Here is a 13,474-nt window from a genome sequence, read left to right as displayed (position 1 = left end):
CTAATGACTGTGGTGAAGCATGTTGTAAATTTCTAGTGCATGAGTCATTCTGACTTTAATGTGTTTCCATGCTTGAAATTTAAAAAAGCTTCAAGCACCATCTGCTGTCTGAAATCAGCTACTGTGCATTTTCTCTGTACTTGCTAGAAGTGTTAGTAGGCTTCCCTGCATTTCCGGGTATTAAGAACACTGTATCCATTTAATCTTGGAAGACGTCAAAACTTGTTTGTCTGGGTGTGTGCAGCTCTAAATTTTCAATACTAACTCTGTGTCAGGACCTATATTTATGACATTTTATAAAGTACGAGTTTTTTTAGAAGAAATATACTACTGCATACAATACAAATATCTACAGTAGAAATTGATGAGATAAAACAAAATATAACTCTCTCCTCATCTTCCATTAGGTGGCAGACAATGGAAAACCACAGTTGTCATCTTTGAGTTACATTGATATTAGAGTTATTGAGGAAAGCATTTACTCTCCGGCAATTCTACCACTAGAAATCTTTATTACAGCCTTTGGGGAAGAATATTCTGGTGGCGTCATTGGAAAAGTTCATGCAACTGATCAGGATGTTTATGATACTTTGACATACAGTCTGGACCCCAAAATGGAATCCCTGTTCTCTGTTTCCAGTACTGGTGGCAAACTAATAGCGCATAAAAAATTAGATGTAGGACAATACCTCCTAAATATCACTGTTACAGATGGAAAATTTACAACTGCAGCTGATATTACTGTGCATATCAGACAAATCACACAAGATTTGCTAAATCACAGCATTGCAATACGCTTTGCAAACCTTGCTCCTGAAGAATTCATTGGTGATTACTGGCGCAATTTCCAGCGAGCTTTAAGAAACATATTGGGTGTGAGGAGAAATGACATCCAGATTGTTAGTTTGCAGCCTTCTGATCCTCCTTCAAACCTTGATGTCCTCCTGAATATTGAAAAATCTGGCAGCTCTCAGCACCCARTGAGAATTTTGCTCCACAAGATAAACTCTTCTGTGGCTGACCTAGAGGAGATCTTGGGTGTCCGGATAATTGATGTTTTCCATAAGCTTTGTGCAGGCCTAGACTGTCCTTTGAAATTTTGTGAAGAAAAAGTAACAGTGGATGAGAACATCATGTCAACTCACAGCACAGCCAGGCTGAGTTTTGTCACTCCACGTCATCACAGAACAGCAGTTTGTCTTTGTAAAGGTAAGGAAAGCAATATCCTTCAAAAGAATGTCTTGGTTTTACATAGCCATAATACATGGTGGAAAATTAATGTTATAGGACAAAATTGAAGAATGTCCTGTAATCGTCCCTGCAACATTTGCCTCACTATATTTGGAGTAAGGAATAATTCTTGTCTCATGACTTCATTTTAAGAGTTTACCTAATATAAGCCTATGGAAGAGGATTGTTTTATAGTTATTACGCTTTCATTTTCCATTTCATGAAAGAACTTCCTTTTTTGTTGCCTGTTCTAAGTTGTCAGCCATTTCCAGTCTTCTGTGCACAAAGTTCTTGTAAAGCACCTGAATATTTCCTGGTTTCTGCTTAGAGGAATATCCCACATGGCTTTCAGACTTGACAGGGAATGACACCTTGAACTGGGAAATGAACATACATTAAAATATATAGAGGTATACAGATGATTAATTGGTCTTTGGTTCTTTGGAAAATAATTTTTTTATCATTAAGTAACATTACTGGTGAATTATCACAAGTAAATTTTTAAAGCCAGTTCCTTTTCTGTGTCAAACAAACACACACTTATCTCCTCTTCTCCCTGATCCTCCTTCCCCATGTTTAATATCTACTTGGATTTTTTATGGTAGATGATAGTAATGGCAAAGCTTAAACCACAGCAGCAGTTTCCAAATTGTACCAGTTAAATTGTTCAAGTATATTCACATTCAAGATAATTATGACCAACAGTCACTATATGTACTATTTTTCTAGTTTGCATTTTTGCCAGTCATGTTCAATAACTGTCAGTTCACTTTCTTGTTGTCTGATGTTTAGGAATTTCATTTGGTTTGAGGTAATCCAAGATTGTTTTGCTTTAGCTACTGTACTTAAGTGTCCCCCTCCACAAAATACCATTGCTGCCAAAAGAAGAGAAATAATGTATTTCATTTTACAGAAGGGAGATGCCCTCTGATGAATAGCGTGTGTGAAGGAAACCCATGCCCTGAAGGCACTGAATGTCTAGGAGATCCAAAGGAAGGAAAATACACCTGTGTTTGCCATGACAGCAAAGCTGGACAGTGTCCTGGTGAGAAATTAACTCTGAAACTCTCTGCATAAAACCATACTACTTTCCAAAGATAAGTTTGGTTCCAGTCCTGTGTTAATCCATTTCATGCTTCTCTGTTGTCTTAAGCATCGGCTGGATCTGCCGTGACATTTACTGGGAGCAGCTATGTGAAATACCGCCTCATGGAAAATGAGAACAAAGAGGAAATGAAGCTGACAATGAGGCTTAGAACGTACTCTGCTCATGCGGTTGTTATGTATGCTCGAGGAACAGACTACAGTATCCTAGAGGTACATTAAAATCTCCCACTTCATAGATCTCCTCCTGTGTTATTGTTACCATCAACCTCATTATTTTTAATGTCAATTTAAAAGATTTAATCATACCATTTCGGTAGAACTCTTATAATTGAAAATTGCCTTCAAAGTAGAGTTTGTTATGCATCCAGGTGGCAAACTTCTACTGAATTGTTTTAATGTGTAAGAGGAATTAGTTTTCTTTAATTAAAAAAGCAATTTTAAATACAGACTTTAGAGATGCTTGCATAAACTGTTTACTGTAAAGTATGAGCAGTCTGTAACTCCATACAGAAAACACTTAAAATATTTGAGATATTAGTCACTTAAAGAGATCACAGAAGGGGAAGGCTACATCTTGAAGTACTAGAATCTTTTGTTGATGGTCTGTGACTTCCTCTACTAGAGAAGAAACATACCAGGTATACATTTTAGTTAAAAGAACTGCGTACAATGAATCACAATCACTGTAAATGTTTGCAATACAATATTAGTAAACTGCTCTTTATGAACACCACCAGCAAACAAACTTTTATAGACATCGATATTTTACAGTTTTGTTTTTTCACAGGGACTCTCCTAAGTGTRTGGTCTATTTGTTGATGATGTTGTTTTCCTCTGTAGATTCACCATGGAAGGCTGCAATATAAATTTGATTGTGGCAGTGGGCCTGGGATTGTCTCCGTTCAGAGCATTCAGATTAATGATGGCCAGTGGCATTCAGTTTCTCTTGAAGTGGACGGAAATTATGCACGACTTGTTCTGGACAGGGTGCATACTGCATCTGGTACTGCTCCTGGTACACTTCGGACACTAAATCTGGATAATCATGTGGTTTTTGGTGGTCATATTCGGCAGCAAGGCACAAGACATGACAGGAGTCCTCAGGTTAGCAATGGTTTCAGAGGGTGTATGGATTCTATTGTACTTAATGGACAAGAGCTACCTCTAAACAGCAAACCACGAAATTATGCACACATGGAAGAATCTGTAGATGTGGCTCCTGGGTGTTTACTGACTACCACAGAAGGTTGTTCAAGCAGTCCATGTCAGAACGGAGGCATCTGCAATGCATTGTCAAATGGAGGTAAGCTCTGCTCTATTCTTCTGCTGTTAGTTTTCTAAGCTGCTTTCCAACTTACTTGTCCTGGAGGGACAAAACAGCCTTGTGAATAACTCTTCCTTTTCCAGAGAGTTGTAGAAGGCTGGTTTTAAGCAGGTAGGAGGGCTGTGTCTGCCTACCTTCCAGGCTCAGTTCTTTGGGATATGAAGCAGACAATGCACATCGGAAAAAAAACAGAAATTTAATCTTTGGTATTAACACCTGAAGTCCATCCTCTGACTGCTCTAACTGAAGACTCCTCAGGGTCTTTCTTCAAAAATTATGAAAACATTCTGACAAGCTTGAGTTTTGTGAGAGAAATGGAAGTAATGCTTCAATTGCACATAAAACTTAAGTTTTCTTCCTTTGTCTTCTAATGAGATGTATCTCTCTATTTCTTCCCATCCTCCCTCTATTTAAAAAGGTAGGTGGACAGGGAGGGTTTTGTTTTGTTTTTTAACTAGTAAAGCCATGCATGCCTTTCAAAAGAGTATATTTGATTTCAGGTTACTACTGCAAGTGTCTTCCTTTGTTTATGGGAACTCACTGCGATGTAAGTGTCAACCCATGTGCTTCCAACCCCTGCCTTTATGGTGGTACTTGCATCCCAGTCAGTGATGATTTTATCTGCCAGTGCCGAGGACAATACACAGGCCAAAGGTATGTTTGTATTGTTTATTCTACAAATGAACCCCTTAGAGAATAGTTTATGAGTGTAACACTTACTCTGTATTCCTTTTTGTTTGTTTCCTATTTAAAGCTTTGAGACTTTGAAAGCTAATGTACTTACTGGAGTTGTTTGAGGTTAATGCTAGCCAGTACATTATAGCCTTGAATCCTATACTACGTACTTACAGTAAGRTAATGGTTCGTTGATTTTTTATTATTTATTTATTTATTTATATTTTTTAAACCTTTGCAGATGCCAGTTGGGTCCATATTGCAAAGACAATCCTTGTAAAAATAGCGGCAAGTGCATTGACAGTTTGGATGGACCTGTTTGCGAGTGTGAAACAGGCTTTCGCGGAGAAAGGTGGGTAGTGTTCCACACAGTGAATTTTTAACTACATTACTTTATTTAACAATTCAAATTGGTTGAAATCTGAAGTGTTGATAAATAACAAATTGCCTGGTAGCGTACAGTACAGCATATTAAAAAAGAAATATCTAGAATTGTTGAGAACAAGGAGACTACACTAGTGACTACTGATGTATACTAACCATTATTTCTCTGCTCTGTTTCTGATAGGTGTTTGGCTGATGTTGATGAATGCGTAGAAAACCCATGTCTTAATGGTGCCCTTTGTGAGAATACTTATGGTTCATATCATTGCAATTGTAGCCATGGATTTGGAGGAAAACACTGTACAGACATTGTTCTTAACAAATATGTTTCAACATCTTGGAACATTAGCTTAGCTGAAGTAATTGGAATTATTGTTTTCATCGCAGGAATATTCCTGTTAGTTGGGATTTTTGTTATTTGCCGCAAAGTGATTAGTAGAAAGAAGAAACACCAGCCAGAGCCTGAAGACAAGCAACTGGGAGCTACAACAGCTTTCTTGCAAAGACCTTATTTTGATTCAAAATTGAATAAGAACATTTATTCTGACATCCCACCACAGGTTCCTGTTCGTCCCATTTCATACACTCCAAGCATCCCAAGTGACTCTAGGAACAATCTTGACAGGAATTCTTTTGAGGGATCTGCCATCCCCGAGCACCCAGAGTTTAGTACTTTTAACCCAGATTCTGTGCATGGTCACCGAAAAGCTGTAGCTGTTTGCAGTGTAGCACCAAACCTGCCACCTCCACCTCCCTCCAACTCTCCTTCAGACAGCGATTCAATACAGAAACCCAGCTGGGATTTTGACTATGACAGTAAGAAATGTTTTTATGTTGTTCTCTTCCTGTTAACGGTACGTGCATGTGGTACAATTTCACTATGAGTTCAAAGTCTGTCTATGCCTATTATGATAGAAAAGACATTGTGAGTTTACAGGTTTTTGAGTCCGATCAGGCCTCATGCTAAATAAATTTTGTAAGAATGTGTAGATTTTAGGACTTATTGGCTCTTTAACCTAGAATCTATTAATTGTCCCACTTGAAATTTTTCTTTCAGCGAAAGTAGTAGATCTTGATCCCTGCCTTTCAAAAAAGCCTCTAGACGAAAAGAACTCTCATCCTTACAGTGCTAGAGAAAGCATGTCTGAGGTCCAGTCTCTTAGCTCCTTCCAGTCTGAATCATGTGATGACAATGGTATGTAAAATACGATCGTTCTGTACTATTGCTTACATTCAGATGATCAATTCAAATGTTCTGTCTTTGCATCTATATATGCATTGTTAATATCAATAGGTGTTACATATATCAAATGTATATTAAATAATATATTACTATTTTACTATTATATTAATATATTTTATATTAATATAAACATATATTAAATAATAGCTTATTTAATATATATCTGTATTTACTTATGTAATATCAAAATCTATTAAATTCTAAAGTGTTTTGCCTATCTTCTACCTCAAGTTAATTACTTTACCTTACAATTATATATATTCATTTTTCTGTTAGAATATTAACAATGAAAATGAAGCACAAGGTGTGTGTAGCTGTTTAAAAGTATGTTCAAATTTGGGATGCTCTTATAGGTTATCATTAGTTATCACCTTATGGAAGAATACAGTCAATTTAAAAAATAGCCTCTGCACAAATATAAACTTTAGTTTTGACCTTCAGCTTTCAGTAAAGCTTTCTGGTGTTATGGTTTCATTTGTTTCCCTTTTTTTTTTCTTTTTTTTCCTTTTCCTTGCTGCGACCTCAGCTCCCATATGGATCAGATCAGTTCTGAGTGAGAGCAGAGTTTAAGGGACTGCTTGTAAGTTTGATTACTTAAGTAATGAAGGAAGTTGCACAAAAAGGAATTTTATTTTAGTAGAGCAGTATATTTGGCTTTCACCATGATTAAAATGAATTCATATAGCATTTCATACATTGAAAAAAGCCAGTATAAAAATAGGAATATAAACATTCTAATGATAACCCTGGTCCATCAAAATCTACTCAGCATACTTATTTATCTGGTTCTTTTTATAAATTGGAAGGTTTTCACTTTTCCATTGTGATAACACATGCTTCTACAGTTGATATGCATTTATTTGTGTTCAGAAACTTTTCAGATATTAAGACTGATTGGACAAAGTTACAGTTGCCTCGTAATTTAATTCACTAAGTTAAGGTGTTTTGACTCTATTCCAATTCCTGCTTTTGTCTCTGTATGGTAAAAAGAATTTGAAATTCCTTTAGTCTAGGAATAAAGAATGTTCTACTTCTCACCAAAGTACAGTGGTTCATTCTTTAATAACATGAAAAGAAATGTCTGTGTTAATGATTGGTGAAAGTAAAATGGTATGCTTATAGTTCTCGTCATTTTATCAATAGACTTGATGTCAACTCTCAACTTTTATTTTCCTGTGGTACTAAGTGTTGTGCAGTACATGGTGTTCTCCTCTCCATCCCATATATTTCATATATCCTTATTGCTATTTCTTGTCATGTATTGATCATAAAGGGGGGAGGGGTGATATAGAAAAATAGATATGAAATTTAATATACAAAAGCACTTCTTCAAATTAATGAAAGAAGTCAGTGACATGACTGTGAGGCTGACAGCCCTAAAATTGAACTCTATCCTTATGACTTGCACAGCTCCCCAGCGGCTTCAGTGGAAGTTCCTTTCTGAGGGGTTTCTTTCCCTTCCTGCCTTTCTGATCACTACTCCTGTAACAGAGTAGATGATGCTTATCTTCTGTTACTGTAGATGATACATTAATACATCATCCTAAAAAACAACTGTATCATCAGAGACTCTTCCTTCCTTCCTTTTTTTGGTAGATTCTGAAGTTCTTAGTTTGAAATTTGATCCCTGAGGCATGCAAACAAATTGCATGTGCTTACCTCATCCTATCCTATAAAAGTAAATCCTTCTCCCTTCCAAAGTATGTTGGGAAGAGGAGAATGTACAAAAAGTACATTAATTTTGGTTGTTTTTAAATAAGAATGTTGCAACCTCAATTTAGTGTTTCAGCTATATACCACTGTTCACTCCTAACTTGTTAAGTAGGTCAGTAACAGAAATTTTCAATATATATTTTTCATATTCCAGTATTTCAGTCGTGCTTCAGTGAATGATTCTTCCCCTGGTTTTCCATTCATTCATTAAAAAAAAAATAGTAGTTTGCAGCTGAAAATGGGAAGCCTAATGCAGTACTCTGTAGCTCACCCAACACAGGCCTTTAGAAAAACTGAGTTTATTGCTGTCTAGATGCAGTAGTATGCAAACAGCATGTTTAGGCAACATTTCAGAAATTCCCATAAAACTAAAGCAATTCTGTGCTTGTGCGTAATTTGTTTGTTTCAGGAGTAGTTATCATAACTACTTTGCCATCTTTATCATGATTTCAGGTTTAGGAGCGTGTTACATATTTTATGCAATTGCTTTCTAGATAGTACATGTATATGTACACAGATAATCTTGCTTTGTAAAATAGTAATGAACTGCAATTTATAATATTTTTGTATACCTATATGCTGTTTAAAGTGATACTAACTATAGGTTTGTTTTAATTTGCTCCTTTTATACCTTTTACAAGCTTCCATAGTGACTGTAATACACCTTGTCAATGCTGTTGTTGACTCGGTGGAAAAAGAAGGTATATACATGTTTTCATTTTTATTTACTGCTTTGGCAGAATAATGAACGTTTGTCTTCTAGTAATGTAGTCATAGTAAGTGGGAGATATAAAGTATTATTTATGTAGACTTTCTGATGAGTTTTAGTAAAGAATATATTTAACCTGTATGTATCTTCATATTTTTTTGTGCACTGTGGCTACCCTGTAGGCAGGCTTCAAAGTGTGATTTAAAAACAAACAAAAAAAGCATAAAAAGGTCTCAGTTCTTACTCTCCTTCTGCAAATATTCACACAAGATCCCCCAGCAGAATGGAGACACCAAAAGCAATTACAAACACTGTAGTAGATGAAAGACCAGCAGCTCCCCCCCACACCCCCACTTCCTTTTCTTCTCCCCTGCATACCTGTTGGCACCTTGTCCAGCTGAGCACAAGAGGAGTCTGAAGTCAATACCTCTCTTCCATGGCCTTTAGATCGRGCTGCCTCTTTAGCTGCAAATGCTGATTCTCACAAAGCAGTTGATACATAGAGACATACACTTGCCTATCAATCAGTTTAAGTAGCTGCTCACCGCCAAATCTTACTGGAGAATCTAAAAGGCGTGTGTGTGCCTGTATGCATCTATATATGTACACACACACACAGAGGTCTATGTGTGTGTAAGTATTTGGAAGTTAGAGGCAAAGTAGCTATTTTCAATGGAATTCGATTTTTTTGCTACCATTTAAGAACTGACAACTCTGCAAAACACAGTACACAAACTCTTTGGAAATAATAGCAGTACTAAGGGTGCCAGTGAGTCTACACAAATGCTAATTGTTATTTCAAGAGACTAAAACAAGCCTTGAAAGTTCCAGTGATACACAAGTAGTTCAGTCCTTTGTATCCCCCCTCTCATGAGTTCTCAGTGGTTACTGCTGAATAACATCCACAGATCAGGGAGGCAGTATTTTTTTGTATTTCTTAATTTTAAAAAAGTAGGTTTTCTTCCTCTTTATTAAGTCCTACTTAAAGTCACCTTAAGAACATAAAATTGCTTATAGTAGCTGTGGATTCTGTTTGGTTTGTAATTTGAAATATATCCTGTATAATGTTTGCAGACTTAAAAATAGGAGTAGACAAATGCAAAGACTTCTAATTACATGAGAATATTTTATTAATATATACCTGCAGACCATAAAYCTCGCTGCTAGAAAATCATAATGCACTGTACTTTACTTAAAAAGGCAAAATTAAAAGACTTGGAGAAATATTCAACAACTTATGCAATTTTCTGATTTTAATTGATAGAGGCTACAAATGACTGATGCAGTTGTCAAGACAAAATTAAAAGCATTGTTCAGTGTTTTAGTATCACTGTAAGATAAACACATACAACTATTTTATGCATTTCAAAATATTCATAAAGGACAGAGAAGTTAAGGATGTACTGCTCAGCTTCTTCTTAACACCTAGAAGTTTCTATTCTTAATAAGCATTTCTTTCTTTAAAGTATCTTAGATAAAGAGCTCTGGTTTTGTGCACCCCAAAATGGTACCAGTTTGAGCAGCAGAGAATGGTTGCTTGAGCCTTAAGCAAGGTCAAGCTCTGGGACAGATAGATAGTCTTTTCCTTTAGCCTCCCCAAGGAGTTCTGCCCAACAGGTGTGCTGGGAACAGGAACTTTAACTAGACAGTTTCCCCCTAAAGCAGTTTTAGGCGTGCACTTCTCCTGCCCTGCTCCCCAAATAAAGCTGCGTCACTGTGCAAATCAATGGTGCTGAGCACAAAAGGACAGAAGTCTGCCCATTACTTTTGGTTTGGGTTTTTGCTGTCCAGTTTCTCCAGAAAAATGAATAATGCTGTCTTCTAAGTAGACTCGCAATTAGAGTACTCCCCTGGAGATGAGACCAGAGATGTTTTAAGAATCTCAGGTCATGGATAATAAAGGATTGATACTTCCCTTAATATGGACAGGATTTTTTTATTGCTTGGTTAGGTAAGCGGAAGAAAAAAAAAAGTAGAGTCAACCTCTGTCCCTCCACTCTTCTGAAAATAGATAAAAGCATCAATGCTTAGGATATGATGCTGGGATTAGGATGAGCACGTCTCCTTACACCCCTGAACAGGGAATATACATTTCTGAAATGAGAAAGGTTTAAGATTTATCAGATAACAGGACAGTTCTCTGCTGAGTCTGAGTTGTTGGGATTGCAGTACAGAGGCAGCTGGGGCTCCCAGGGCACCATGTTACAGACATTAGATGCTAAACTGAATTCCTGTCTACAGAGTTCCCATCTACTGAGATACTAGAAATCCTAATAGATTTAGCCCCATGTAGAAAACCAAGGGGATGCAAGGAAAGAGAACAATCAGACCAAGTCTTGTTAAACCTTTTTAACAGAAGTCCTGAAAGTTACTGAAATGGGGATTTGAGCAAACTATGGACTGCAGATTTTGCCACTGCACAACTGTCCCAGGTGGGCTGTACATCAACTCAGTTGCTATTCCTTCTACAGTTCAAGTCTAATAAAGAAGGAGCCTGGGAGAAAATAATGTCAACCTTAGTACTGCTAAATAAACTGGTGTATTTAGCCTGCAGTATACCAGAACCAGACAAAAGCAGCATGTATACCAGTGACAGTCATTATGTTTGTCTTCACATCAGTTCTCCTGTTTGATTCCTAACTACAAATGTTTTCTCCTTTTTTCTTCTCATTCTGCCACCTAAAGAATCTTTTGCTGTTCCTGACCTCAGCAATTCAAGAGGTGACTTCTGCATGCAGTTCATTGATATTCACCAAAATATTTCTGTTAATACTTAGTTTTAACACAGACTTACTCTAAGTTGTTTGCTGTGCATCTGTCTGCAGTGATTACGCTTTACTAGGTTTGCACCTTATTCCAAGTCTCTATTATTTTCCTTTTAGCAAATAAAACCAACTTGTTTTTAATAAGATTAGGCTTACCTCTAGTGTCCAATAGAGCAATAAGGACTTATTCAAGAGAATTTTGTAAAAGACAAACAAGTTCTGTCATTTATGCATGATTGAACTTGATTTTGCTATTTTGCTATTTTGTTTTATTTGAATGTGGAATGTCTTTACTAATAAGTCAAAGGATTTTATCTGGATATGGAAGTGTTGTGAGATGCCAGCTACTGGAGAGCTAACAGCATTTTGTGAAATTAATGTCACCATTTAGTTAAGTGGTAAAGTCACTTTAAATATTCTAGATATTTTACCAATTAGAAATTGCTTCTTTTGAGTAGGAAGAGTAAGTTTTCTATATGCTAAATATATTCATAAGAAGAACAGGCAGCTGGTATCATTCTAACTGTAATTATTCAACAACTGACTATAAGAATAAGCTAGACCGGGGAGGCTGTTATCTGTTACCCAGTGAACAATTCTATACCATTATGTATCGTGACAGCACATGCCATAGGTGACCTACAGCTCCTCCCATGTTAGGTGAGATATCTGAAAAAATTTAAAAATTCAAGTGTGAATGATGCAATATCTAATGCATGGCATAATGTACAGTTGTGTTGTGTTGAATGTCTTCTGTGGAACCAGGGGCAAATTGCTCCCTAATTAACAAGTAGTGTCCTAATCACAGGCGATTGCATTGTCTTAAAAAGTATGTTGACTTCTTAGTTCAGATTGATGTGAGGACAAGATACTAACACTACTTTTCTTTTAAAAAAATTCACCTTTCAGGTTATCACTGGGATACATCAGACTGGATGCCAAGTGTTCAATTGCCAGGTATCCAAGAGTATCCAAATTACGAAGTGGTTGAGGAGGCAGCTCCCCTCTACACAGATCCAAATGCCATCGATACAGACTATTACCCTGGAGGTTATGACATAGAAAGTGATTTCCCACCTCCACCTGATGACTTCCCTGCACCTGATGAGCTTCCACCATTACCACCAGAATACAGCGACCAGTTTGAGTCAATACAGCCACCCAGAGACATGCCAGCCATAGGTAGCTTGGGTTCTACAAGAAGCAGGCAGAGATTTAACCTTAACCAGTACCTTCCCCATCACTATCCTGCAGATATGTCAGAACCTCAGACCACAACCAGTGGTGTCAACAGTAATTATAGAGAACCTTATGCTCCTTACACGTTAGGGTACAATAGAGACTTTGAAGCACCCACTGTAGACAACATGTCCATGTCTGTGTATGCTTCCACGGCTTCATGCTCTGATGTGTCAGCATGCTGTGAAATGGAGTCTGAAGTCATGATGAGTGACTATGAGAGTGGAGATGATGGCCATTTTGAAGATGTGAAAATTCCTCCACTTGATTCCCAGCAACATACAGAAGTCTGACACTCACACTCAACAAAAGTGCCTGGACTTTAACAAACTCTGTCAATGCTAGAAAAACCTTCAAGAGCTTTTTAAATTTTTTTTTCTTTTTTCCAGCCACAGTGAATGCTTTTGTTTCAGTGAGCTAAACTGGCATGGCTGCACTGGATCATGCAGCTCATTTCACTAAATCAGCCTATTTCCATTTCCTGACCTACTGTAATTGGAAAGTTCCAAGATTTCCATTGGCTGTGCCATTTCTGAACATGTTTTTTGTACTTACATTGTCTGTGTTTAAAAAAAATACAACTTCTCCATGTTAGCATGATGCATATATTTATATAGTTCTAATGCAAATATAATTTTCTCCTACTTTTTGTAAATTTTATGTACAGTTTGATTTTAATAGTTTTAACTAGATTTTGTAGATATTTTGTGAATTTGTTTTCCACTGAAACTAGTGGTGTTAGTGTGCCATTAAAAACTAGCACCCTGACATTATAATCAGGGCATCACTGTATGTATTCCTCCCCCTCCAAAACTAAGGTTTGACATTTCATTGTAAAAAAATCTCAAAATATTTACACAATTCCAATTGTACATAGGTTAGGTCTGATATTTTTCTGGGTCAGCTACATGGAAATGTCTTAAATGGGTTGCTGTATTTTAGAACTGTAAACATTTTTTCCCTTCTTGGAAAGTGTGTTGGGGACTCTCTACATACCAGTTTAGAACCAAAACCACCATGACACAGTTTTTATAGTGTCTGTATATTTGTGATCCAACAGTCTTGTAAAGGTTTTTACTGAAAAC

General features: G+C 36.8%; 1 protein-coding gene across 2 annotated transcripts in view; it reads left to right on the top strand.

Moving 5' to 3' along the window:
- The window catches only part of FAT1 (FAT atypical cadherin 1), a 102,248-nt gene extending 89,566 nt beyond the window's left edge, over positions 1-12,682 (top strand). The window contains exons 18-28 of one of the 2 annotated variants that reach the window (XM_026077865.1): positions 408-1,209; positions 2,144-2,275; positions 2,384-2,547; positions 3,178-3,640; positions 4,162-4,315; positions 4,578-4,688; positions 4,905-5,536; positions 5,778-5,915; positions 8,318-8,377; positions 11,071-11,106; positions 12,060-12,682. In XM_026077865.1, coding sequence (XP_025933650.1) covers positions 408-1,209; positions 2,144-2,275; positions 2,384-2,547; positions 3,178-3,640; positions 4,162-4,315; positions 4,578-4,688; positions 4,905-5,536; positions 5,778-5,915; positions 8,318-8,377; positions 11,071-11,106; positions 12,060-12,682 — 3,315 coding nt within the window. The remainder of the gene's footprint in view (positions 1-407; positions 1,210-2,143; positions 2,276-2,383; positions 2,548-3,177; positions 3,641-4,161; positions 4,316-4,577; positions 4,689-4,904; positions 5,537-5,777; positions 5,916-8,317; positions 8,378-11,070; positions 11,107-12,059) is intronic. The other variant, XM_026077866.1, reaches the window with a different exon arrangement.
- Positions 12,683-13,474: the final 792 nt, after the last annotated feature.

The sequence above is a fragment of the Apteryx rowi genome, unplaced genomic scaffold (genome assembly GCF_003343035.1).
Source record: "Apteryx rowi isolate R43461 unplaced genomic scaffold, aptRow1 scaffold_464, whole genome shotgun sequence".
Classification (NCBI taxonomy): Eukaryota; Metazoa; Chordata; class Aves; order Apterygiformes; family Apterygidae; genus Apteryx; species Apteryx rowi.
This window is presented reverse-complemented; position numbering and strand designations above follow the sequence as displayed.